This window comes from Lissotriton vulgaris, chromosome 2_1 (assembly GCF_964263255.1).
Source record: "Lissotriton vulgaris chromosome 2_1, aLisVul1.2, whole genome shotgun sequence".
NCBI lineage: Eukaryota > Metazoa > Chordata > Amphibia > Caudata > Salamandridae > Lissotriton > Lissotriton vulgaris.
Window position 1 is genome coordinate 1,818,178,149 of NC_141687.1, and position 27,399 is coordinate 1,818,205,547.

The following is a 27,399-nucleotide window of genomic DNA, read 5'->3' on the forward strand; positions in this document are numbered from 1 at the left end:
AAGGCATGATACCAGCTTCTCTAATAAAGAGTCTCAAACAGTTTTTTTCCAGAAAGCAATTTCAGAACTGCTGTTAAAGCCATTGTACTCTTGTTTCTAGATGGTGGTTATGCCCCACTCCATGGCCTCCCAAGCTCCACACTGGCCCCCCCAGGGCCGGACTGTCCGTTGCGGGCACCGGGCAATCCCCCGGTGCGCCGCAATGGTGGGGGCAGGTTTTGGGCCGCTGGGGCCGCTTTTGTTACAGGGCTGTTTATGCAGCTAAGCTGCAAAATCGGCCCTGCAATAAAATCAGCTGAAAACCGGCCCCGGCAAAGAGCTCTGCGGCACCCCCAACCCCCCGAGGGGGGATGGAGGCCGGTCGAGCACTTTGCCGGGCCGGTTTTGGTTCCAAGTCCGGCCCTGGGCTCCTCTGAGGGGCCTCCTACATGCTGCAGCACGTCTCATCCAGGGTCTGAAGAAATATGATCACGTCACCCCTGCCCTGATGGAACTCTTTTGGCTCCCCTTGCCAGCTGGCACCATTTTCAAAATCATCTGAATTAGTTACAAAGCCATCACAACCAGCACCTCTGCTGATTGTGAAGACAAGTTCACCATTTCTGGTGGTGCTCGGCAAATCCGCAGCCAGGACACCATCAGACCAGAGACAAAAAAACAAGACAACAGACCTTTTCAAACTCTACACCCAGGATCTGATCAACATCCCGAATCCATGAGGACCACGCCATCATTGTTCTAGTCCAGTTTAGGAACACCACAACACAGTGTACTAACTGTCCAAAACCCAGTTTCCTCTCCCATTATTAGTTGACTTTATGCTTGCCTTTGACCAACTATAGCGTATAGCTGCCTTTTGGCTAGGTTCTTGCTTTAGAAATACTATATACATGTATATGAGCTAGGGCCAACGATTTGTGTCTCTGGGCATTTCACATGAACATTGGTGCCGGTGGGCCTATCTTGTGAACAAATACATATATATGTAAGCATGAGTCGTCTTCTAACAACCTTCCCTTGATCCACAGCAGTTTGTGGCTCCCGATCGTGGTTTGTTCTTTAGTAATACAAACATACAAAGAGTATGCAGAAAGGAACACATGATGACTAATAGTATCTTAACAGTCAAGAATGCCTGAAACTGCAAAAGCTAAGGTGCAGACCTGGAACAATTCTCTTTTCTGATCAGTGTCCAGAGATGCCTTAAAAAAATCAATGGTTAACACAAGGCTATCCACTATCAGAATCATAACAGACAGCGTTTGCACGAAGAGATGACCTTGGGGGCTTAAATTAGGCTTAATGGATTCAGTGCACCATCTACTCGGAAACAAAGACTGTAGTGAAGGTTGAAAACGGTTGCTCCTTGTAGGGGTGCGAAACATGGTACTGGACCAACATGGATCAGGTATCAGTCATGAAAGTGCAATGCCCACAGTTATAATCTGTGGCTTCTGAGCTCATTGTATTTACTTTTTAGGTCTGGCTTAAGAGCACGGCTGTCAGCATACCTATCGTTGCCAATTCCCTTAAAATGCAGAGTAGACTTGGTCTATCAGAAGAGTATTTCTCTCCCACTTCAGGCTGTTGGATTTTTGACAAATCATTCCACCTCCTTACGCTTTACAATGTGCTAGTGGCTATTTTACATCCCAAAAGAATACCGAATCTTGACAAATTACCACATAGTTTTACTGTGTATAGAAATCAATAGTTTTTCATTTTTTTTTTCAGTGCAACAATTGTGGTTTTTTTTATATTGTAGTTGAGACTCAAAATGCCAGACAGACCTGTTAGTTTTGTCAATGCTTGCTTTAAGTACACGTTTGGCTCTCAATGCCCATAAAACATATACACCTGTCATATTCATCCACTGTGAGGCCGCCACCCAATGTACCATGCAAGGAGTATAGCACCCACTAAAACAAACAAGCATTGGCAAAGCCAAAAGGTATCGCAAATGCCCGAGCTATAGGCCTTGTCAATGTGAATGTCTTTTAGCCATGTTATCCAGCAGCAAATCTGATGTTCAGCATGACTGAAAGTTACTGAAAACTCAGAATCTCAGGATTTTGAGCCAATGCCGAATCTCTTTGTCCCCATGTTGAGTTTATTGTCCTGCCCCTCCTAACACAAAAAAGTGCTATGACGTGGCCTGTGCTGGCCACATTATCGCGCTTTTTTCGGTGATTTTCAGCCATGCTGAACAGCAGATGTGCTGCTACAAAACATGCATAAAAGACATTCACATTGAGAAGGCAAATTGTTCAAGCATTGCCGAGATCAATTGGCTGTGCCAATGATTGTTCGGTGTTGACGGGATGTTGCTGAACCAATGTGGAAGTGATAGTGAGAAACAGTTGAGGAGCTTTCAAGTGAAATGAGGATGTGGCGTAACAGCCAGAACTGCAAATAGGAGAAATGATGAACCAGGCTTGAATCTTGGGTCGGCTGAATAAATAGTGATTCTGGGCAAATCACTTACGCTTCCCCCTGGCTACAACAATGAATGCATCATTGTGTAATGTAACTGATGAGCATTGAAAGTGCTCCAATACCATCAGCTGTGTTAGCACTGTGGCAAGATGGAGGACAGAACAAGCGCTCCAATACCATTGGATGGTCTAAAAAAAGAAAAAGCAGCAGCGACGGGAATGCAGTTGGCGGACGGGTCAAGCAGGGAAGTAGGAGGGGATCGGGAGATGGGTAAGCAACGACCGGGAAAAAAACCTTACTTGGAGCAGGATGAGCAACAAAAATGAATGTGTCATCGTGTAATGTAACTGGTGAGCACTTAAAGTGCTCCAATGTCATCGGCTTGATGTATGATGTATGATGGAGTGAGCGCTCGCATACAATCGATCGTACAAAAAAAATTAACAAGTTCTGTTCATATTTTAACAACTTTTTAAGAAATGCATTTTTTTATGAAAACGTGTGTGCATTTTAGTGGTATGTGTGTATGTGTACAAGGGGGCGGCCTGAAAACACAAGTACTCCTAGGGAGTGCTTGAAAACAAAGAAGAAAAAAGCTCCTCAAACCAGTACTTGCTCCATGTGCCAAGCAAGAAAGCATGACGCCAGCTTGCCATGACGAATGGCATCAAAGAAAATTAGATTGACCCTGAAGTTTACCAATGGTAGGAGATGGGTGGTCTCTAGAGGACTCATATGCCAGCCATGTTCACCTACTGTGAGGCTACCATCCAATGATTTATACAGGGAGTTCTCCGCCTATTAGTAAGCCCTTTCATCCAGGGTAATTAGGATGCCAGCAATATAAAGTCCTTCATACTGAGCCTATTAGCCAGAAGACGTGTTCCCCAAACTTAAGAATTATGCCCAGTGTTTTATGCAAGCGATGCAGCTCCCTGGACTAATGTGTTCAGTTGTTGTGCGCCTGTGATCTTATGTCCATACAGGGAGCTCATACCTCAGCTGTAGTGATTACTCGGTGTGAGGCTGCCATCTACCGTTATATGCAGGAAGTGCAGCACTCTCACAAAATCTTCAGCGGTAACCCAGCGTGAGATTGGCATCTGTTCTCAAAAGGATGGAGTGTAGCTGAGAGGCAATAGCTCTGGTGCTTGCCTATTTAGAGCCTGTTACCAGATGTCCTGCGAGAGTGCTGCCCCCTTTCATTCTTTGCAGTGCGACCCAGTGTTAACTCCTAGCAGCTAGGGCTGTAGTTAGACCCCCGTGTAGCGCTGGAAAATGTTGAAACCTTGCCACATGTTGTCTCAAATGAGTGAATGTAGCGAGTGAGCAGAACCCCTCTAGACTTGTTGGGAGGGTGCCACTGTACACATAACCCACGCTTATTTGTTAATGCTGACCAGTTAATTAAGTTTTCAGAACAGTTCCCCGAATATATAATTCACTCTTTTCAAGCCAGAGGGCGAGGCTGAGAGGAGAAGCTTCTTAGACACTTGGGGGCAGATTTACTACATTTTCATGTACTGTAAATTGGCAAATGAAGTTGGTGCACCGTGCTGCATTGCAAGGGTCTCTGCGTAACGTCAAGCATAGGTTTAGCACTGGAAGTTTAACCTTCCAGAACAAAATACTATGCTTAGATATAGTTTAATACGTTTCCCTGTACTGTGCAGTACAAATGCAGTTTGAGAAAAGTAAACTTTTTTCCAATTTTATGCATGCCTTGAGGAAGTGTTATTTTGTACTGCAGAGTCCTATCAACGTCTCTCAAAAGATAGATCTTTGCATAAAAAACTATGGGGCATATTTACAAGAGAATGGCGGAGCGCAGCTTTAAGCTCCAGTTGCTAACGCAATGCTCTGGCATTCTGGGATGCACCGTATTTACAAGAATGCGGCACACGCCTGCGTTTCCCCTAGCGCTGGTGCTAAATTTAGCTGTCTAGATCCAACGCAGGCATCCTTGCACCAAAGTGCAACGGTGCCTGCATTGCGGGGAATGATTGTTCATATGCAGGAAGGTGTCTCTTCCTGCACCTAAACAATCAGTAATGGCTATGTGTAACTTCTAGCAGTTGCAACTCGTCATTTTTTTATTGTTTATGTGCAGGAAGGGACATCTTTCTGCAAATGAACAATCACTAGTGCTGATTCACTGTTTTTATGTGGGCTGCACAATGCAGCACACAAAGAGACAGCAAAAACGAGGAGAAGTTAATAATTTCTCCTTGCTTCGCTTGGTTAAGACCAGGTTTATTCACAAGGTGGCATTAAGCCAGGTTAAGTGGCATAATGCGGCCTTGTAAATAATGCGAAGGGCTTATCCCCACCCGAACGTCACAAAAAAGTGATTTTCCTGTGTCGATAGCACTTGTAAATATTCCCCCATGGATGGTTGCACAGGAGCAATAATGCAACATCCAAAATACATCCCCTTGTTTCAAAGTAGAGCAAAGCACTACTTCGTGTTACTTTAGGACTACTTTCGAAAGAAAATCTTGGTCTGCACCTGAAAGTAAATATCTAAACAATATTTTGTGCTCGTTTGGGTCACTTTTATGAAGCTGACCTGGTGCAAAGTGTTAGTAAAACTGCCCCTAGATTTCAGTGCAGATCAACTTTAGCAATCTCCATGACTTCAAATATAAAGGTGAGCCTAGGAGAACAGAAGTGCTATGGACAGGGCCGGACTGAGAACCAAAACCGGCCCTGGCAAACGGTTTGGCCGGCCCACCTGGGGACCAGGGGGGATGCGACGAGCTGTTTGCTAGGGCCGGTTTCAGCCGATTTTGTTACAGGGGGCCAAAATTGCCGGCCCCCAGTAACAAAAGCGGCCCCCGGAGGAATGCCCGGTGCCCGCTACGGCCAGTCCAGACCTGGCTATCAACTTCTCCGCCTCCTGCTCACTTCACAGAGCACCACAGCGTTCGATAACTGGCAGCAGGTTGGTCATTGGGTCTCTTTACCCAGGACTGCCTACACCTGATTCTTCTGAGAGCCCCTATCAGAGCTTAATATACAGTAGAGAAAAAAAGAGCATGAGCAACCACTCTCAACCCGTAGTGTTTCCAAGGTGTTCTTTACTCTATTACTATATGGGGCCTTCACCATCTTGCGTCAAATGGCGCCAGTGCAGGGTTAAAGGACAGGAATGCACCTTATTACATAAATATGGGGAATTCTTGCCCTTTTACTTTTTCACAGAGGACCTGCTGCCCTGGCCCAGGCCAAATCCCCATAAATAAGGATCCAATTAACTAGGAGCAATGCCAGTAACCTCTTCTTCAAAGCCCACATTGCAAAAAAAGCCCAGAGAGCATGGTGCCAACAATGCCTCCTCCAAAAAATAAATAATTGATTTCCAAAGCCGGCTTCTAGGCCACAGTGAAAGCCCTGGTCCTCTCCACTCTAGACATTAACAATGTCCTGCCCAACTTCGGCCTGACTCCTCTTAAAAGTAACTTGCATGCTGGTTCCAATCAAAAGTCTGAAGACAATGCCACCTCGCCCCATATAGGTCACACCTTTGAAAAGACATACAGAATCATCCATAAGACAGTAACTGCCATTAAACCACCATAAATGGTACAAAACGAGACCACCTCTGGTGACAAACGAATCTCACAAAGCCATGGCATTGCTAGGCTGGAAATCAAAAGGAATTAAAAAAGTGAATACTGGTCCTCTCAAGCCAGGCACCTGAGATCTTAGATCACATCATACTCCCTCGTGCTTTCCTCCACTTCAGAAAATAAATGTCAAGTAACTTGTTATCTGCCATCTCAAGGAATCTCCCAGATTCTTCTGCCCTAAGGGGAAGGGGCATAAAAATGTTGTCTTTCCCAAAACATTCCCATAGAGTGTAAGGCACTCTGCTGCTGTGCCCATAGGTTTCACACTAAAAATAACACTGCATGGCATAGCGCAGGGCTTGCTTAGTGTGAGACCTGCCAGGCTTCTATGCACATATTCAGAGTATAGCTTTCAACATGTTTCAGCCACAGAGGAAGGTTCCCCAGGCTTTCGTCAGGGTCTCTGTTCTATAATAATGCTACTGCTTGTGAGTGATGAAAAGTGTGAAAAAACTATATGAAAAAACACACAAGTGAAATACACCAGTAAAGGATATAATGTTCCTTCATCTGTATGAACTCCTCTCTTCGGCCTCACCTCTTCCTGGACCTGGCTCAGGATATGTGAGACCCCGCTCTGTCCGTCGTTGTCTCGAACTGTGACTGAGTCAGGGGGACTCAGTCACAGTTCGAGACAACGACAGACAGAGCGGGTTCTCACATATCCTGAGCCAGGTCCAGGAAGAGGTGAGGTCCACTCCCCGGACACACTGGACATTACTAAGACACCAGGTGCCGAAGCTGAAACATGTTGGTCTCTTCGCAGCTATTTGTGTGTACTGCGATGATTATGTTACACTGTTCTTGTTTTTAAATGGGACGGGGCTAACGTTCATTAAAACAGGTTTTTGTTAAGTTCCCTATCCCTTTTTAATCACCACATACATTATTTCTGCACTGCACATTCCCATCATATCAACATCATGTGGTATAACCGAGTGATTGTGGGTCGCTACCCCGAACCGGCTATCAGGGTATGCTAGTGGTCTCAATGATCAAGAGACACACTACCCGATAAGGATTACCAGATGAGAATATTGATCCATTCAAGACTTTGATGGGAATCCTCAACTAAGGGTGACTCACGGTTACCGGTGTCTCACATTCTGGCGATATGGTTTGTTAGCTCTACCTATAATTTTTGTTCCTACGCACACGAGCTGGCATAGGTACAATATTTGAGAATCACTATTGGATTCTAATTCAGACCCCTAAGTTTGTTGTTTATAAGCCCAACTCTGTTTCCATATTACTTGTGGCTGAGATTAATTCAAGCAACCATCCATAACCAGGCCTTGCATTTAAAAAAATATATTTCTAGCGACTTAAATAATCTACTCGATCTAACTGTAATGTACTTGACCCGTAGCAAATATTTATTTTTTTCCAGACGCCTTTTTCTTTATTATCCCATATGAGAGTACCTTCAAATGTGCAACTTCGGCATTTATGCTGTACAAAAAATTATTTGGTTTGATTTAATAGACCAAACGTTTGCTTTATATCTACAATAAGAATCTGCACACATACAGGGTATATATAAACCCTTACCTGACTCTTAGTTCAGTCCAGTGTAAGAATTGGCTTCTGTAGTTTGGTTTGTCCTGTTCCCATCATGCACTGGGACAGGAACAGACTAATTTGCATACAGTCAGGTTCTGAAACTGGGATGGTGCAGTGAGCTAAAAAACGGTGTTGGATCTAGCCCTGATCTTTTGACTGGGTGAGAGCTTTCTGTTTAATTCAGAGACTCTGTCCCTCACCACCCCTTTTTGTAAATATCTTAGTTCAGTAATAGCATTGTCACCAGGGCGAGGGCAGGAATGTTTTATTAAAAACTCGTTTATTATTATTAAAGCATGATTTTGTAGCGCACTTTCATTTACAAACGGCAATTTTCCATTGAAATTGTCACAAACGTTCCCACTAACATACAGTTTTATTGATAAAGCCAAATATCATATAAACTATAATCTTCAGAAACTGGTTTCAGCAAACATGTTTATCATTTGTACATCACCAAAAGTGTTCTGATATGTTTTCATACTAAATACCTTTTCTCATCATGTAGAATTTTTTTTAAGTGCTTTCATAACTACTAAAATACATTTTGTACAGTTCAGCTGCTTAAACGTCGTGTGCTAGAAAAAAACTGACATCCTACAGTATTTAATTTCACACTCTTTGTATAGCACGATTGCCACACAGTTCAGCTTCCAAAATCCTCTAAGGTTGCAGCCTATTTTATCCTGGGAGTTGTGTTTACTTTTCTTTCCCTGAATGCCAATTGTAAGACATAAGATGACATTTGACCTCTGTTTCTGAACACAGAGCAACTGGGACAAGTTGAAAACTAGCTTTAAAGTCATCTTTTTTGCTCATTCACTTGCTAAGAACAGAACACCTGTTCTTTATCAGCTCACCAGAATGGGCCAGTAGGCCCTAAAAATAGCTCGCCCTGATTAAATGTGGCTCGCCATAGTGAGTGGGCTAGTTGATTTCTCAAGGCCTGATCACTTTTTGTATACTTTTGTATTTCCCCCTAAGTGGAATTGGTATGCCCAGACATGGGTCCTGTGCAAACTGTGTCACTAAAACCAAGGTATACCCAGCTGATAAGCCCATAACAAGGGCAAAACCAGTCCTGAGTTGCTTGTGTTCTGGTTCAGAAAAGACCTGGCTTGGCAGTCCGGGCTGAGCTGTTCCCTTTGGAGCAGGGTCAAGGCTGATTTGCATATAGCTGTGTCCAAACGGAGGTTGCATCGTGTGACAAATAACAGTAGGCTGGGATGTGACCTGAGTAATCCCAGTGGCTGAGATTTAGTCAGACATTCCACCCAACACCTTCTGTATACTTTTGTATGTTGCCCTAAGTGGTACGGGTAGGTTCAGACATGGGTCCCATGCACACTGTGTCACTGGAACCTAGCTATACCTGGCTGATGAGCCTATAACAAGGATGAACCCGGTCCTAGGTTGATTGTGTTCTGCAGAGAGGACCTGACTTAGCAGTTTGGGCTGGACTGTTCCTATTGGAGCAGGGTCAAGAGGGATTTGCACATAGCTGGGTCCAAACTGAGGGAGCATGGTATGCAAAATAACAATTAACTGGGATGCTTACCAAGTAATTACCAGTGGCTGAGACTAATTCAGCATTCCATCCATCACTTTTTGTATACTTTTGCCTGTATTTCCCACTGGCAGCGACAGATCAGAACTTTTTGCTGCCCATAAAAACACAATATCAAAAAATAAGGGATGTCAATAGCATTGAAGGTCAGTGTGCATCAAAGAGGGACACCACAAACAGGGCCGGACTGGGAACCACTACCGGCCCTGGCAAAGTGCTCGTCCGCCCCTCCTCCCCACTCCAGGGGGTTGGGTGAGCCGCTGAGCTCTTTGCCAGGGCCGGTTTTCGGCCGATTTTGGTACAGGGCCGATTTTGCAGCTATGCTGCAAAAACGGCCCTGTAACAAAAACAGCCCCCAGGGGCCCAAAACCGGCCCCACCCATGCGGCGCACCGGGGGATTGCCCGGTGCCCGCTATGTCCAGTCTGGCCCTGACCACAAATGTTGTAAATAAGTAGACTTTTCCTTTCTGTTAATCTCTGATTCACTTGCTTCAAACACTTCTCAAATTAAGCAGGTTACCTCAATGGATAATTTATGTTCCACGTTATTGGACACTTTTCAAACAACAGCTAAAGTTTTAGATTATTACCCGAATGAACTGGACATGCAGGTCTTAATTCCACAGCAGAATTTATAACAGGTATAAACTTAAAACTGGATCAACTTGTCCTGGTGCAATCTGATCTAGAATCAAAGTTCAGTTTTGTGCCTATTCACCAATCTTGGCTAAGCTTGCAACCCTTCCTTCATTGTTAAACACTCTTGGGGCAGATTTACAATGAAAGTGACTTAGTGAGTGCCACTAGCCATTTGGCTGCGCCGCACTGAGTCACTTTCAAAGCGCAGGGATGTAACATATTTACAATAATATATCGCATCTCTGTGCTTCCCCCTGCACTGGCGCACAAACTGCTGCCATGCGCCAGCACAGGCACCCTTGCACAATGGTGCAAGGTTGCCTGTGTCATGGAGAGATTGTTCATGTGCAGAAAGGGATTCCTTACTGCATATAAACAATCAGAAACGGTGTTTTTCAACTTCTATGTGTGCTGCATAAGCACACATAGAACTTGCAAAACATCATTGTTTGACTGACTTTACGTGCAGGAATGGACACCTTCCTGTACATAAACAATCACCAGAGGTGATTTCCTCTTTCTATGTGTGCTGCAGAATGCAGCACGCATAGAAAGAAAGAGGAAAAAATGAAGAGAAATGAATACATTTTTCCTTCTTGCGCCTCCTTACGCTCCCCCTGGGGAGGCGTAACATTCAGAAGCATTTCCAGATTTACGATTTCTCGTAAATCTGGAAATGTGTCAGGTTACATGGGTGTTGCATGAGAACACCCACAGCAACACCCATGGAACGCCCCTGTCACGGAAAGTGCTTGTAAGGGGCCATATTTACAGGGACAGGAAAAGTCATGCAGGATGGCTTTTCCTGTCCTTGTAAATATGGGGCAGTAAAATGTGCTGCCGGTGCATCACAAAAAGTGGCACACCAGTGGCGCAAGGGGCTTGTAAATCTGCCCCTTTTGTGTCGGTGTGTAATAGTCATCCACGTATGAGACAAGGCTCAGAACCAGCAAATAGCTAGATGAGCGATTTAATACAACTTGTTGCAGATAAGGATGATGAATTCTTCCCCGGCTCACACTCAAGCTAAATCTCTCAAATAAAGGCAAAAGCAGAATTAACAAATCAGGACAAAAAACTTGAGTTTAGTCGTCCAGTTGGTTGCATTTCCATCAAAAGTGGCTCAACACATAGGGGCATATTACCAACAACTAGCGATCATTTTTGTCTCTAACTTGTTTAGAGACAAAAATTATCGCCGCACATCGGCGATTTTTATCGCACATAAACCTTGGTATTACCAAGGTTTAACGCAAATGCGGTAAAAATCGCCGCAAAGCATGAATATCGCTGAAAAGTCAGCGATATTCATGCATTAGCGAGCTAATGCTCTTAGCCATGTTATCCACCTCCCATTGGATAACATGGCTAAGAACTGCTCAGGGCAGGTGTTAGCTTTTGGAGATATTCCCGCTTAGCGCGAATATCTCCAAAAGTTGGTAATAGGAGATAGCGATGTTAGAGACTGTTTTCAGTCGCTAACATCTTGGCACGCCCACTTTGCATCTCATTAGTGATAAATATCACTGACATGCAAAGTGGGGCCCAAGATGGTCGCTATCTCCTACTAGCTGTAGCTAACTGGTGTTAGCGGCAGCTAGGTAATAGGGAGATAATTTTATCTCCGCTTTCTTGGCTTTTAAAGCCAAAAAAGCGGAGATAAACCCCCTTGATAATATGCCCCATAGATTCCCGTGTCACATGAGAAACAACTTAAGAATGGTTCTGCTTTTAAGCGAATCGAAAGGCTGGGAAAAAAACCTCGCCGTGGTTACAAGGCCCCAATAGCTGCTGGCACTAGCAAGAAAAACTGTCATAGAAGTAAAAATTAAAGGGAAACAATGCGTAAAGGAAGAAACAGACACTTTAAAAACACTAACCTGAATCATCAGCAAAAATTCTACTCAATTTTCTCCAAATAACATAGCTTTACGCGAAATCATGAGATTAACCTTACAGCAGTCCAGGACTGACCCACAAACCGTAGAACAGGTAGCACTAACTGAAGACTCCCTTGCCAACAACAATCAAGGTACTTTAAATATCTGTACTGAGGCTGAGCCCCCCGTTCCAGCTTGCAAATTGCCCTCCCAGTCAACATCAACTGAAGCAACAGATAAAAAAAAAGCAAAGAGGGATAGATCTACGCAAACAGAGTCAATTGGAACTGCTCAGAAGCTCTCTACTGTAAACTCCTCCCTTGAAAAAAGTCAGACGCACACAGCAACAAACCAAAGCTGAACGCAGGTTACGCCAATTCCGGAAATGGATTTAGCATCAAACAACAGTGTAGAAAAGGCATTGCCTGTCCCACAATCTAAGGAAATAGAAGAGGTCATCACATGCCATTGGTCTAATAGTGTTAAATGGATGATTTCCGGATGATAATCCTCCTTCATCTAACTGAATGTCGGACAGACAATTTACTATTTAGATTACAGTTTAGTCAGTGTAGCAGTGTTGAAATCTTTAAAGAGTAGAATCTCGATCGTAGATTGACCATTGTCCCCAGGTGATTAAACTGGCCTCAAATGTACCTAGTTATGAACGACCACCCACTATTATACCGATGGGCCCATTTGTGGGCAACATAAAAAGGCTAAAATGGTACCGCATGTCTATAACCGAAATATCTGAATAGAGCGTCTCTCGTATGAATTAAAAAATGAGAAGCGAATGTTGTAACATCTAGATCTGGGAACATTTTGTGGATGCTCTCTGATAGCGATATTCAAGCAATCCCCCTTCAATGCTCACCCTCTTGAAGATCAAAATCCTAGACTGGTCACCAAAGAAATTAAGAAGTTAAGGAAGCTTCTACACAAAGAGATTAGGATTCTGCATAAACACCCAAACAATAAAGATGCTATTAGTAGGGCTTAGCAGACCCGGAAGAAGGTCAAAAGGAAATTTGGATTGTTAAATGACAATAAAATGGCAACTTCTGGGCTATCCTCATACATCAGAGAAAACATAAGTTCTGAACATCGTTCTGGGAAATAGTAAACCGGGTCAAAAACAGAAATAGAAAGGCTAATAACAAGTATAATATCTATTTATTTATACATATATAAACACCTACCTGCATATTCCAGATATATGGTAAAATAGTAAGGAAGAAGGGTCAGATTGGCAGGGCGGGTAATCGGGCCATGCCCACAGGGCCTGTGGCAGAAGCCAGCTTGTGGGACGTTTTCTTTAGACTTGTATCAAGAAACTTCAAATACCGGGGCTGGTTTTCCAATAGAGCTCCAGGTTAAGGTGAGAGGTAGTCTGAGCAGACCACATTTTAGACCCATTAACTATTATTTTCAGAATGACAATAGAGCATCAGGAGGACTCCACCATGTGGTGCACCTTCTTCCATCCCGGGCCCCAGTAGATGGAAGTGAGCCTTTTAGAGAGGTGCGTCTTTTTTTTTTCTTCAAAGTTGTATTTATTGATTTTAGATACAAAAAAAAGAACAGTAAGAAGACACATGCGACAGATATCAATCAATCCCACACAGGAGACTCCGTGATGTCAGCTCAACAGACTACTGGGCCAGTGCATGAAAATCTGCAATGCCAATGCAATGTCAATGTCCATCAGGAACAGTGGCACAACCTAAGCCAATTCCCAACCCCACCAGCCGCTAAGTCGCTACCAGAAGCGGTATTATAGATGTCCGAGCATCCAGCTAGGGAAGTAGCTGCACCGGAGTCCTCCATAGCCCACATCCAACTGCCGGTCAGCGCCACAACAAAAAACAACAGTCCCCAACTGAGTCCCCCCACCCCAACCCCCCCCCCCCCCCGTGGTGGCGACCATCCCGCATTCATACCAGGCTGCATACACCTCGCTAACTAAATCTGAAACAAATGTATTGCTCGCAGTGCCGGAGGACACACTGCTGACGGAAGGCCTCGAGAAAGAAACCGGACCAAAGGGCCCCATTGAAACAAGAAATTCTTAAAATTACCCAGAAATATATCAGACACCCTTTCCAGGCTCAGTAAACGAGAGGTGCGTCTTTTGACCAAGGCAATTAACAGGTTGTTGTGGCAAAGAGGAAGCTTTTGTCCCCCACAGCAGGTCACAGCGACCAGACAGACAAGCCTCAAGTGGCTGCTGCCAGTTTTCTCAGATTGAGGTCAGGAGTATCATTAAAATACTTTGAATGGAATCAGAGAAAAAACAAGAAACGCAAAAGTTTCAAACAACTTTGCTGTAAAAAAAAAAAATCTGACTAGAAACAGATAAGAAGAAATCACCTTTTTTGGCATGAATGGTTGCGAACTGCAATTGTGGGCCACTTTTTTTTTGGGTGCCCAGGCCGATTTTTTATCCCAATCCGTCCCTGTAAGGAAGGCCTCTTAGTGGCTAAACCAAGATGGTGGTGGTAGACAACGCCATAGCGTTTCCACCACCACCACCACTGAGGAGCCAATCGTATGCACCAAGGGACAACAGTATTCTAATAATTGCCTTGGGCCACAGGGCAATGTTTACTGAAGCCACTGCAGCCCATACAACAGAAAATAAAAAATGCTGGCGCACGGCAAGGAAGCGGCAGCTGCAGCTCAGTTAAAAGCGCGCCTAAGAAAGAGCCATCTGCTACTTTCACCTCTTTTTTTGAAGAATATTTTCGTTTCAACAAATCTGACACTCTCCCCTTTCATATAATATGGGATGCTTTTAAAACTGCAGCTCGTGATTTTATCATTAATTACGTCTCCAAAAAACGACAACGCCCGCAAGATTGCTACAGATCTTTTTGCAAAGATAAAGAGATTGGAACATTCCTACAATACTACCAAGTTGAAAGATTCCTAAGTGGAACTCATAGCTTCTAAACTTAAATTCATTAAGGAATCCACTGAGAATGCTGCTCTGTACTTGCTCAAATCCATTGCAAAATGTTATAGTGGCTGAAATAAATCTGGTAAATTATTGACAAATTTCCTTAATGTTAAAAATCACAGATTCAACATTGAGTCACTATTTGATGATCAACAATTACCCAAATATAAAGATTCTGAAATTCTGCAAGAGTTTTATAGTTTTTATAAATCCCTGTATACACCAGAAGCTTCGCCTACATACCATTTTGGACTATCTCTCTTCCATTGAAAAATCTTTTGACACTCATTTGAATTTTAATTCATTGGAACTCAATATCTCATTGAAAGAATTACACGCTGCATTACTCACACTTAAAAAATGTAAAGCCACAGATCCAGATGGCTTTACTGTTGAATTTTTCTGATATTTTTCCCAGCTACTCCTTCCCAAATTACACAAGCTTCATGTTTCCTTTTTGCAAGCAGAAATGTCTTCTGGTTCCTTTTTGGTGGCCTTAATTTGCCTCATACCCAAAGAAGATAAAGATCCACATTTCTGTAAAAATTACAAACCAATTTATTAGTGAAATTTGATTATAATTTTTTTTCAAAGTCCTTGACCTTGAGATTGGAATTATTTATCCCTGACCTCCTAGGTAAGGAACAGTCAGGTTTTGTAAAGGGCAGTTTCCTGACAGATAATATGCGCCTATTTTTTTACTTACTCTCTAAATCCTCTCACATTTCCGAATCTTTAGTGGCTATTGCTTTAGATGTGGAAAAGACATTTGATAGAGTTTACTGGCCTTTTATTTTTTCAATGCTTAAATGGTTTGGTTTTGGTCCTTAAATTGTTAGTCTAATTTCTCTACTATATTCAAATCCTAAGGCGGCAATATTTGCGAACGGCCTTACCTCTTCATATTTTAACTTAGGAAGAGGTGTTAGACAAGGTTGTCTCTTATCCCCCTTTTTGTTCAATTTAGCTTTAGAACCTTTTTTATCTAGAATCTGCCATAATTCAGCTATTTTCGGATTTGCTTCAGAAAAAACGCACATTAAAAATATAAGCTTTTGCAGATTATATTTTGTTATTTCTCTTGAAACCAAAATCTTCCCTTCCTACTTTCCTACAAGAAGCAAATACTTACTCCTCTGTCTCTGGTTATAAACTTAACAATGACGAATGCAAAATTTTACCCTTGACTAAATTTACTTTTAAAAATGTTAAAATAACTAAATGGACACCCAACATATAAAGTTATCTAGGTATGTACTTCTCTGCATCAATCAAATCATCAGTCTCCATTACTTTAGAAAAATGTTATTTAAAAATATCTTCCCTAACAGACAAATGGAACCCTCTATACCTTTCCCGGTGGGGGAGATTAGATACAATAAAGATGATGTAATCCCCGATTGTTCTCTTTACTATTTCTAATATTCCAGTTACCGTACCTCAGAAGTTATTTAAAAAAACCAATTCCTTATTATCATCTTCTCTTTGGAATAACAAAAAGGCCATATGTCATTATCAAGACTCATCCGTCCTAAATGGAAAGGTGATGTTAATTCTCCTGACTTTCCCAACTACCATAAACCTTTCATTTTGGTCAGTCTTCTCATTGGCTAATAGGATCCTCATCGGATTCTCTTTTTTGGGTTAAACTTGAACCTTCGTACCTCACTCCCTTCACTTTTCAAGAATATCTGTCATTTACTCGGAAACCCCAGAAATGATCTGCTTCTATTGTTAAACTCACAAATAAATTATTGGGTACACTCTTGTTAGATAACTCCATTGACATAGGAACACTCTTACAATCTAACATATGGCATAACAAACGCATAATGATTAAAGGTGCACTATGGGTGTTGCGGGGCGGGTCGGGCAGAAGGAACCGACACAGAGGCAGTTATGGTATGCTTAAGGGAGGGCTTTATTTTTATAAACACTTGTCTCATTCTGCTTGTCAGTCTTTCCCGGGCGAACGCCGCTGGGCCCGTCCTGGTCTGATGTGGGGGCTCAGGCTCTTGAGGGGGTCTCCAGCAGGAAGGTTATTGTCTCGGGTGGTTCCGGTCTTGTTGCCCCAAAAGAAACAGAAAGAAGAAACCAAGGATTTAGGACAACCGTCCTATTGCTTTACACCAGGGACCGGGAGTGAGGGAAACCGAGTGCTCAGGTGCTCCGGGGTTTCTAGTGAGGGAGGGGTCTGAGGAGGACCGGTGCTCGTGTTGGGAGGAAGGTTCTTTACACTATTTACAAGAAAGACTGTACACATGCGACGGGGGTGTTTTACAAAGGAGGAGGTTGGCCTCTCCCCACCCAACCCGCTACTTTCCCCCGTACCTGCTTGAGCCACGCTCCTCCCGCGGGAACGTGGCGGCTCGTAGAGGCGTTGGCCTCCTGGCTTGTCGCCGACGCTCCTCCGATCCACGCCTCACTCGTCCACCTCGTCTCCTTCCTCCTGTCTCGCTGTTCTTCTTTCCACTCTCTCCTCTTCCGCACCTTCCACCTCCAGGGAAACGCCGTCCACCGACTTTCTGGTTCCGCTCATTCTCGCCGGGACTTGCACGATGACGTCCGATGGAGGAGGCGGGCCGGGTTAAAAGAGCCGAGTACTATTCCGTCGTCTCTGTCGTCTACCTGACCCCAAAGGTGCCATCCGTCCTGGATCCACTCATCAGCCCCTAATGGAGGAGATTGCTGTGTAGAGGGGACAGAGGTGGGTGAGAGGGGGACGGCGGACCACCAGTCCCGCAGTCCCTCAGGTGTCTCGTCTGTCTGCCCCACCCCGTCACAATGGGTTAATAAACTTATTCAAAATGAGGAGATCATATCTTTTTATCAGGCTAGATCTTTTTTGATTTCCCTATCTCATTTGATAATAAGTATCAATTGCTACACAATGCTTTAAATCTAGCTATTGATCAAGCTGTTCTCACTCCTGTCTCGTCTAATACTACTACCGATATCCCAAAGCATCAACAATATATGCTTGTTTACGAAAATTAAAGACCCCTAGAGACAAAACTAGAGTGGAAATGGACTGTGAACGTGATTTAGATGGAAACTGGCCCATTCGTTTATGGAACAAAATTTAGCTTAAGATAAGAAAATCCTTTAGAGCAGCCAACACCACACAGACACTTTTTTGAATCTAAAATAGATTACTTCTTTCCCCCATAATTCTTCATAAGATGAATGCTGATATACCTAATACGTGTTGGTCATGTTCCTCCACCAATGCTGGTTTAAAACATTTGCTTTTTACATGCCCTTAGGTCCACGATCCTGGAAATGTGTTTGGAGGCAAATTACCCTAATCTCTAATTCTATGGTGTCCTTCTCAATTACTAATATTTTTTTGAGTTCTCTTTCTGATGACTGGTCTCACTATCTTTTAAATATGCACATTTTGGACTCACTTTTGGGAGTAGCGTTTCAGCAGATTACCAAACATTGGAAGAATTTGTCTGATCTTTCCTTCCAGGCTTGGTGGTATGCCATTTGTCATAATCATAAATTGGACACAGCCACAGCTTACGTATACCTTGCGTCTCTTGCTGTAAAACGTCTACATCTATGGTCCCCAGTTACGAAGTTTATTGATTGTCAAGCTAAGCTTTCACATGCACCTGCCACTTCAGAACAAGAGGTCTTAAAACCTCCTTGACGTTCCGTGTTCTGCTTTCAAAATTGTTTATATATATTTAATGGAAATATGTTGTATTCTTGATAAGTAACCAGACCTGTTTTACAACTCTGTATTTTCTCTACCCCCTCTTTTCCACTTTATTGACGCTGTAAACATGAATTCATGTATAATCATATGTTTTCATTTCATACTGTATATATATCCTTTGCGGTATTTTCTCTTTCATTCTTTTTCTTGATGAAACTTTATTTTTTTAAACTTGAACAGAAAGAGCCATCTGCAGACTCTGTAGGAGCCAAAGCGAGTCAGTAATCCAAATGTCTGCATTTGACCCAGCATTACTGAAAGAAAGATAGGCTCGGTGCATAGCCAGTTTAAGACTTTAGGAATATGTTCATGCAGACACGCCGTCATTGAGGCTCTGCATCCCAAGAACATTGCACTGGACATTTAGCTGGTCAAATTCATGGAGATAGTGGCAAAAAAAGTATTTGTTTCCGGCCCTCACAAGCAACCAGGCCACAAGAAATATCATGTGTGGTCAGACCACGGAGACCCGGACTATGGTCAGTAACTGGATATATGGGTAGCCATTGCGTATTCCATCACGACTGTTCTTGAAATGCTCAGATGGCGTTTGATGCGAATACAAGTGACAGCGAATTATTCAGCCAGCTTGGTGTCTTGAACCCTCAATGAGATGGCGGTTCTTTTGAGTAGTTTGGGCACAAAACAGCGGGAGTTCGTCCACTATATCGTAATGTGGCTCCAACTTTGCTAATGACTACGTATACCTACTACCTATTGGGGGTGTATTGCTACCCTTGTTTGCTACAGTACTCCCTTTCAGTTGTGTAATAAAGACCTGGAGACTTCTACAATAAATAAGGCCCCAAATTGTGCTATCTGTTCATATTTTTTTTAATGTTTATATTGATTGTATTTTTGTACCAGTTTTAAAAAGCTAGTGAGTGTCCCTTTTAAAAAGATGAGTTAATATTAACTGTAATCATTTTGGGATTTTATCCACAACTTTATGAATAATTGCATGTATAGATTTTAATGAGAACTAAACTGTAAGAAATGTTTGAAGCACTCATCTGCTTAGGCATCTGTTTCCACTGTTGCATTGTCCTTGAACGAAGCACCCTTATGTAGTTTTTCTTCTCTTTCCTTAGGATAATGCACGATGAGGTGAGCGAGACAGAGAACATCCGCAAGAACCTGGCCATTGAGCGCATGATCGTGGAGGGCTGTGAGATCCTACTGGACACCAGCCAAACCTTTGTAAGACAAGGTAGATTTTACCCATGGATAGGACATATCGCTGTCAGTCTAGAAGGGGTTCAAGGGCTGATGTATGAGAATTGCATTCAAGGCTTAGGGATTTGAATAGGAGCGCAAAGGCTAGGCATGTGCGGCGGATGGGAGCATGCTGGAGCGGGCACAACAGGGCGTTTCTAAGTATAGAAGGCATGGGACAAACATTGACAAGAGGGAATTGCCATGACTGGCAAAGAATGGGGGGGAAACAGGGACATGCATGGCTTAGCATTACTTAGATGTTTGGAGGGAACGGAGTAAAAAGGGGTCATCCAACATGATATGTGGGAAGAATGGGGACAGAATGACAGTGCGCATAAGTATTACAAGGCAGGTGACAAGGGAGGTCAAAAGGTGGCATCTAGACTACGGCATTCAATATTTGAGGAGGTGCTTTTGAGCATGTAATAGGGAGGCAGCAAAAGTAACATGTACGTCAAATTATGTACAGACTACTTCTATGGTTTTGGTGAGAGAGTGAATCAGTAATCTGATTTTTAGTGTCTCCTCTACGGTACTTATGTACATACTGGCTCAGGAGTTTAGGGTTGACACATTTCTGGCTTTGCCTCTCTTCCTCTAGGTTGCCTCATCCAAGTGCCCATGTCCGAAAAGGGAAAGATCACAAGAGGTCGTCTGGGTTCTCTGTCCCTCAAGAAAGAAGGGGAAAGACAGTGCTTCCTGTTCTCAAAACATCTTATCATCTGCACCCGGGGGTCTGGTGGGAAGCTGCATTTAACCAAGGTACGATGTGATAATTGAGACGTGAAGTGAGGTTCTTCCTCTGTGCAGCCCGAGTCTGGCTATAAGGGAAGATGGAAATGTGTGAGTTGAGCCTCCAACATTCGGGTCAACTTCTTTGTGGCTCAAAACATAATGATGGGGGAAGGACTATCTTAGTGGGTCCAGTGTTGGACAACCTATGTGGTGTCCAGACCAGCACATTTTGGAAAGTGTGCAATCGGCAGGTTAAACCTGCAGTGTCTTGGAGACCTTCCTGTGAAGATAACTTTCTGCAACTTGTACATTGAAAGAGGTAAAGATTTACGTCACCTTGGGTTTCCCACAGTTGGATATTGTGGGGAGGTTAAACATGTGTATCTGAAGAACGGGCATGGTGCATGGTGTATCTCTCTTATGAACCTAGATAGAGTTGTTCATTTGGAAAATTTGAGCTTGAACATTAAGGATGATCTGCTGCTTTTTGAACCTTGAGATGGCGATATGGGGATGTCTGCTCATTCCCGACCTTGAGGATGGAAGAATTTGTGCCAGCCAATTCCAGAGAAGTATAGGGCTATCTACATCTGTGCAGGTTAAACCTAGAGGAGAGAGGGGATGCAGCTACCTCTATGAGATCCAAGCCAGATGACTGAGGTTGACGAAAGAGCTGTCTACATATGTGCAACATGAGCTTAGACTTGGGAGGGGTCTGTCCCGGTGCATACTGACCCTTAAGACAGAGAATAGTCTCTATCTCTATGTGACTTGAGCTTGCAAATAGGGAAGATACAGGAGAGACTGCCTCTTTGCATCTTAAGTGTGAAAATAGGATAGAGATTACTACTAAGCTGCATGCGCCCGGAGAAGAAGTATGATCTATACCCGTGCCAGTGAGCTTGGAGATAGTTGACTGCCTACCCATGCAGATGATGAGCCTGGATATCAGATAGATTCTACTTATCTGTGGCACCAAGCCCATAGAGAACTGAGGTTACAACTTTGTGTGGGCCAATTTTGGATATAGGAGGGCCTTTCTTTGTACAGCATGAACCGCCATGCCTGCCGATCCTGGAGTTGTGGAAGGATCTACCACTGCCTGAAGATAGCAAACCCAGGCCCTCTGCTAGTCTGGGGATGGGATGGATTTATATTTGCAAGAGCCTAGCATAGAGATAAGGGAGAACACATTTCAATTCACAGAACACAGGCTAAAGAAGTTTGGGGTAGAACAAGCCTTATCTCAGTCTGTATGTGATGAGCCTGTATGTTGGAGTGGCATCAACCTCTGCACCAAGCCTGTAGAGGGGCAGAGTCTGCTTCTCTGTGGTTTAAATCTATAAACATGAGTAGATAGACTTTTTTGGCTAATCCAGAGAGGGATGTGCTTGCTTGTGTGGGCTATGTCTGGAGATGACATTGGCCCACATCCATTTAGTCTGAAATTGGAGAGGAGATGAAGCTGGTCTGTTGAGGCTTAGCCGGGAGATGGGAGCAGGTCTTTATCTGTAAGGCCTGAACTATGAAGTATGGGAGTTGGCTCATAGTGGAGGATCTACCTGTAGGTCAGCCAAGGAAACATGAGAGAACCTCTTGGTAGCCCTAGCCTGGAAATGGAAAAGGGTGAATGTCTGTGTGGGCTAGAGAAGGAGATGGGTCCACCTTCTGGGTGAGTTTGAAGATAGGAATTCCGCCTCTTTGAAGATGGATGCTGGAGATCAATAGAAATTCAACAGGTAGAGTTCGCTCAAGTAACTATAACTTGTGCTGTAGGGTAACTATAACTTGCGCCCTCATCATGCACTGCTAATAAACGCACATATTCCATCACTCCTGACATCTTCCATGACATTATTATTAATAATAGCAGTGCAGCATTTGAGGTAAATGTATTGATGAGAAAACTGTGCATGGCAGTGGTGCAAGGTATAATTACCTCAGGGCACGATTTATAGTTAATTGAGAGAACTCTAAATATAACTGTTGAATTTCTGTAGGCTGGTGTGTGTAAAATCTGAACCTAACTATAATATCCTTGTAACCTTTATTTCTTTTAGGGAATTTTTAGGTTTTTTTAAATTCTATTTCCTAACTATACCGTCCCTGTAACCTTCTGACTTTTTTCAGTATATATGTATGCATAATCCACACAGGCAGCACAGATTTATTCTAGAATATATAAGGAGCAATGGTGGTCCTAGGATGAATGAAGAAACTATCTCCAGGGGAATTCTAAAGTGAAACTGATTTCCTTCACAAGCTTATCAGCCGCAAACTTTAAACTCACACAGACGTTGCCCCACCAACTTCTCTTGGCTCATCCTGCAAAGAGGTAAACCTCACTTTATCTGCATACTAGGCTTTCACAGAGGTAGGCGCACAGCTTTCTCCAGGTTCAACTTGCCCAGGTGGAACTTTCCCCTTCCCCATCTTAATGTTCAGCCTATCATAGTGTTATATACTCTCTCATCACAACACTTAGCCTAAAGAGAGGCAGACCCAACTCTATACCAAGATCACAAAGAAGTGGGCCCCATCCCTGAACTCAGATTTCACCAAAGTAGCCCCCTGCGACTCCAGAAATGGACCACTGAAAAGAAGACACAGTACTAGCTCCACTGTTAGGCTTCACAGAAATTCAAAACACTGAGCTATATCCTCCGGTTTCTACAGCTTCAGCCCCAGGGTAGGTCTCCTGGCTTGGTCTGAACTAAAGTAGACACTTTATATATTCAGTTCATTCCTGCAAAGAGGCATTTTCATCCTGATCTCCTAAACATTCAGGTGTAGACCCCCTGTATCTTGCCTGAAGACACTTTTCCATTTCCAGGCTTCAGTTGCATAAAGGTAGAATATCCCATCTCCAAGCTCAGGTAACAGGTGGGCACTATTATACATAAACTAGACTCTGCATTATCTTCATTCTCAGTTTGCGGGTAGGTATGCTTTGGATGTATGACCGAACCAAGCAAGCGATTACCATGCATAGCTTTCCAACACTGTCATTACTGTGACTGTGACACTACCATGCACGTCTTTACCATCCATATGCTATTAACAAGCATGCTTTTAGAATGAAATTTCATTGTAAATGCATGTACTGTAAAGGCATATGTGTGATAAAAATGTAACAGTTAAGTATTACCGCAATATGTGTGTGTGTATATATTTATTTATACACATATACATATATAAATATACATTTAAGTATATATCTAAATATATATGTGTGTTTATATATCTAAATATATATGTGTGTGTATATATATATATATATATATATATATATATATATATATATATACACATTCACACACAAGCATACACCCTTACTACCGCAAAACCCATACCCACCCTAAAAACCCCTTACCACTCAAAAACCCATACCCACCCTAAACCTTAAAAATACCCTTACCACCTAAAAACTCATTCCCACCCTAAACCCTCAAATTATCCTTGCCACCCAAAAACCCATACCCAATCTAAACCCTAAAAATTCCCTTCCTTCTCAAAACCCCAAACCCACACTAAACCCTAAGAATTCCTTACAACCCAAAACCCATAAACTCTTACCCACCCTAAGCCCTAAAAAAACACTTTCCCAAATGTACAGACAAACACACATATGTGAATATACACATACACACACACATAAACACACACACATATATATGTAAAAAAACACTTAATACTAACATGTACCTGCATTTAAAACTTTGACAACGAATATGCCTTTACCATTCATGTTCATGCCTTTACAGCAAAATTCTGGCATACATGGTAAAGGCATATTCGTTGCAAAGACTTGCGTGATATTGGCGTGTGTGACAGTGTTGAATGCATGGTAAAGCCTGCATGGTAAAGGCATGTTGGCTTCCAGCTTCGTACTAAAGGCAGTTTCGCATATTATCTACCATCTCCAGGCTTGGGACAACAGATGTAGCTCCCCTGTCTCCAAACTCACAAACAGAGATAGACCCTCTTCCATTTCAAAGATTACATTTAACAGATTTGGACCCACCCAACTCTAAGGACTGGCTGAATGAAAGTGGAGCTATGAGAAACCTCATAAATGTGAACCCTCTCCCATTTCCAGGCTTTGCTCAGAGGAAGACATGGCCAATCTCAAGGCCTTTTGTACAGGTTGTATCTCTCCATCGCCATTTTTTGGCCAGACATAGGTAGATTGCCCTTTTTCTGTGTGTGTAAAATCTGAACCTAACTTATGGTTTTTAGTGAATTAAAAACCTTTAGTGAAGTTTTTTGTAATTCTATTTCCTAACAGTAACATTCCTGTATCCTTTGGTTTTTCAGTGATTTTCTAAGTTTTGTTAATGCTATTCTCTAACTATAACGTCCCAGTAACTTTTGTTTTTTTAGGTGAATGTCTAGGGCTTTTTTTCACGTAAAGTAATATTTGTTATCTTTGGTTAAGTTACTCCAACCTCCACGGCGCATGGACAGGCCCTGCGGCCAACCCATCTCATGCAGCCAACAACAAGCCACGCACAGCTTTGCCGCAGGGCCTGGCCAGGCCCTGTGGCCAACCTCCCATACCTAGCCAACCCGGGAGGGGGCACGTAGCCCCGCTCCCCAGGCTGTATTTGGCACTGGGGACCCCTCCCACAGAGCCTGCTGCTTAATTTAAGGGGGAGTTGTGCACGCAGCCCTCCTCTCTGGGCAATTATCAACCCAAGGGACCCCATCTCTCAGGGTCCGGCCAGATTGTAAATGGGGCCTACAGCCCCCCTCCCGGGCCAATATTGGACCCAGGGACCCCATTCCCGGGGGCCTTTACAATTATTCATCAGGGAGGGAGGCCGCACAGCCCCACTCCCTGGGCCAATTTCAGTCTTGAGGACCCCATCACGGGGACTCCATCCCCTGGGGCCCAGCCAATAAAGGGTGGGTGCATTAAAGACCACCCAGGGCACACACTGCATCTTTGTTGGGGACTGCAGGAGGGAGCCCCATTGACCCAGCGGCCACAGCCCGCTCCCCGCCTCCATTGAAAACATGCATTGCTCCCACCCACAGGGACCAGCTAAAAATGCTACTCCCTGTGGGCAGTAGCAATTTTTCATCTTTTTACCTGCCCGCGTCAGTGCAAACAGATGAAAAATCCACTCCAAGTGGCAGGAACTTTCTTGAGGCTCCTGCCCGCTGGAAGCAGACTTATGGCCTTATTACAAGACCGCCGCATCATTGGTCCAACCGCCGAATTACGAGTATGGCGGCGGGACCGTCTGGGACCACCACAATCACCAGTGATCCGCGATTCCTGGTGGTTGCCCGACATTGTGAGGCTGCAATATGCTTGGTGGTGCCACTGCTGCTCCACAAAGCATATTACGAGTCTCCTCACTTAGACCCTATAAGCTCACTATGGAAAGGGCGGCGGTAAGGTAACTCTGGAGGCCTTATAGGGCCCCTTGTGCCTGTGTGCATGGGAGTGCATGCAGGGAGGCATATGTTGTGCCCCCTGTATGCTGGCACCCCTAGATCCTGCACACAACAAAATGCACAACATTGTGCATTTTGGTCTGTTCAGGAACAAACTTTTGGTGCTTCTGTTGAGGTGCCTTTTTCGAAAGACGCGGCCGTGGGAATGTCAAAGGACTGCCCGTCAGACCACGAGGAAACTCGTAATCTGGGAGGCAGCCAGCAGTCCTGTTTGACTGTGTGGGAGCAGAGCGGTGGCGTGGCAGGCTGCTCCCACACCACCAAACTCGTATTCGGTCCCTTAGGTGTTGCTCTCGCTTGGAGGGAGCTATACAACTACTACAACCAAGTGAGAGCAAAAAGAGGTTTCCCTGCCTGTGCCAGTGCGGACAAGGAAACCGTTATGTCGCAGGTATGGGTACCCCGGGACATCCCTGGGATGTGCTCCGGGCAAGGGTATAGCGGCCCCCCATCCCATTTCTTTCATGGACGGGCCCTGGTTGGTGGTGATCCTCAGGTCCAAAATTATCCCAGGAGGGGGGCCACATATCCACCTCCCATTCATAGAGGTGTGGTGGTCCCCGGGGCCAAAGTCAGCACGGGGGCTGCTTCCCCCCTCTGAATTTTACAAAAGGCTGGGAACCCGGTTGATGGGTTCCCCGGAGCTAAAATCACCTCAGGATGGGGTTTGCATGTGTCCCCCTCCCCTCCCCAATTAAAATAAGAAACAATACCGCTGGACCTAGCCCGCTCAGGGGGTTTCAGGATGATCCGTTTTCTACATTCAATTTTCCATAGGAAGTTTAGACACTGCTACAGCCCAAACTGCTGAACGGATTTACACCAAATTTGACAGGAAGCTAGATCCTGGTCCAGAGAGTCTGCTTTTTGTGTAAAACTGTTCAGTAGTTTTGGAGAAATTAAGGTTAAAAAATTGTATATTCCATGCGTCATAGTGAGATCTTATTTGCTGCCACCAAATCAACTGGGAAATGGTGTCATCCATCTTAGTACTTAGGCCAGAGAAATGCAGAAAAAAAGACATAAGGGTGCGGGTACGAATACCCTGATCCCCTAGACCTGTTGGTGGGGTCCCCGGCCCTGACTGGGGCAAAAAAGTTGTTTTTAACATTTTGCCACGAATAGCAAATGATCTGCAAATTCACAGCAAAAAAAAGCCCTGTCTCCAGGGCTTCTTTTCTAAAAATAAAAAACAGGGTGGACCATAGCCCAGTGGAATTAACTTTTTTCTTTTATTGTGGTGGGGGCGCACTTGGCTCCCTCTCCAAGTGGGCCAAGTGCGCCCCACCACAAAAAAAAATCCCAGAAACCCCATCCTCTGGGCTCAACATATTTTTGAGGGTGAGGGGCACAAAGCCATCCTCCCTGGGCTGCTTTTGGTGCCAGGGACCCCATATCCCAGGGGCTGGTGTATTTTTAAGGGGATAGGCCACTCTCCCTGAGCTTTTAAAGGTCCTGCTGACCCTATCCCCTAACGCTGCTAAACTTTGTAAAAGAGAGGGTACCACTCGACCCCATCCCTCAGAGCTGTCTCACATTCTGATACCTAGGGAGCCCACTCCCAGACACACCG

General features: G+C 43.9%; 1 protein-coding gene across 1 annotated transcript in view; it reads left to right on the top strand.

Moving 5' to 3' along the window:
* The window catches only part of RASGRF1 (Ras protein specific guanine nucleotide releasing factor 1), a 656,364-nt gene that overhangs the window by 344,317 nt on the left and 284,648 nt on the right, over positions 1–27,399 (top strand). Inside the window, exons 9-10 of the mRNA XM_086957896.1 lie at positions 19,499–19,617; positions 20,227–20,387. Of these exons, the coding sequence (XP_086814022.1) occupies positions 19,499–19,617; positions 20,227–20,387 (280 nt within the window). The remainder of the gene's footprint in view (positions 1–19,498; positions 19,618–20,226; positions 20,388–27,399) is intronic.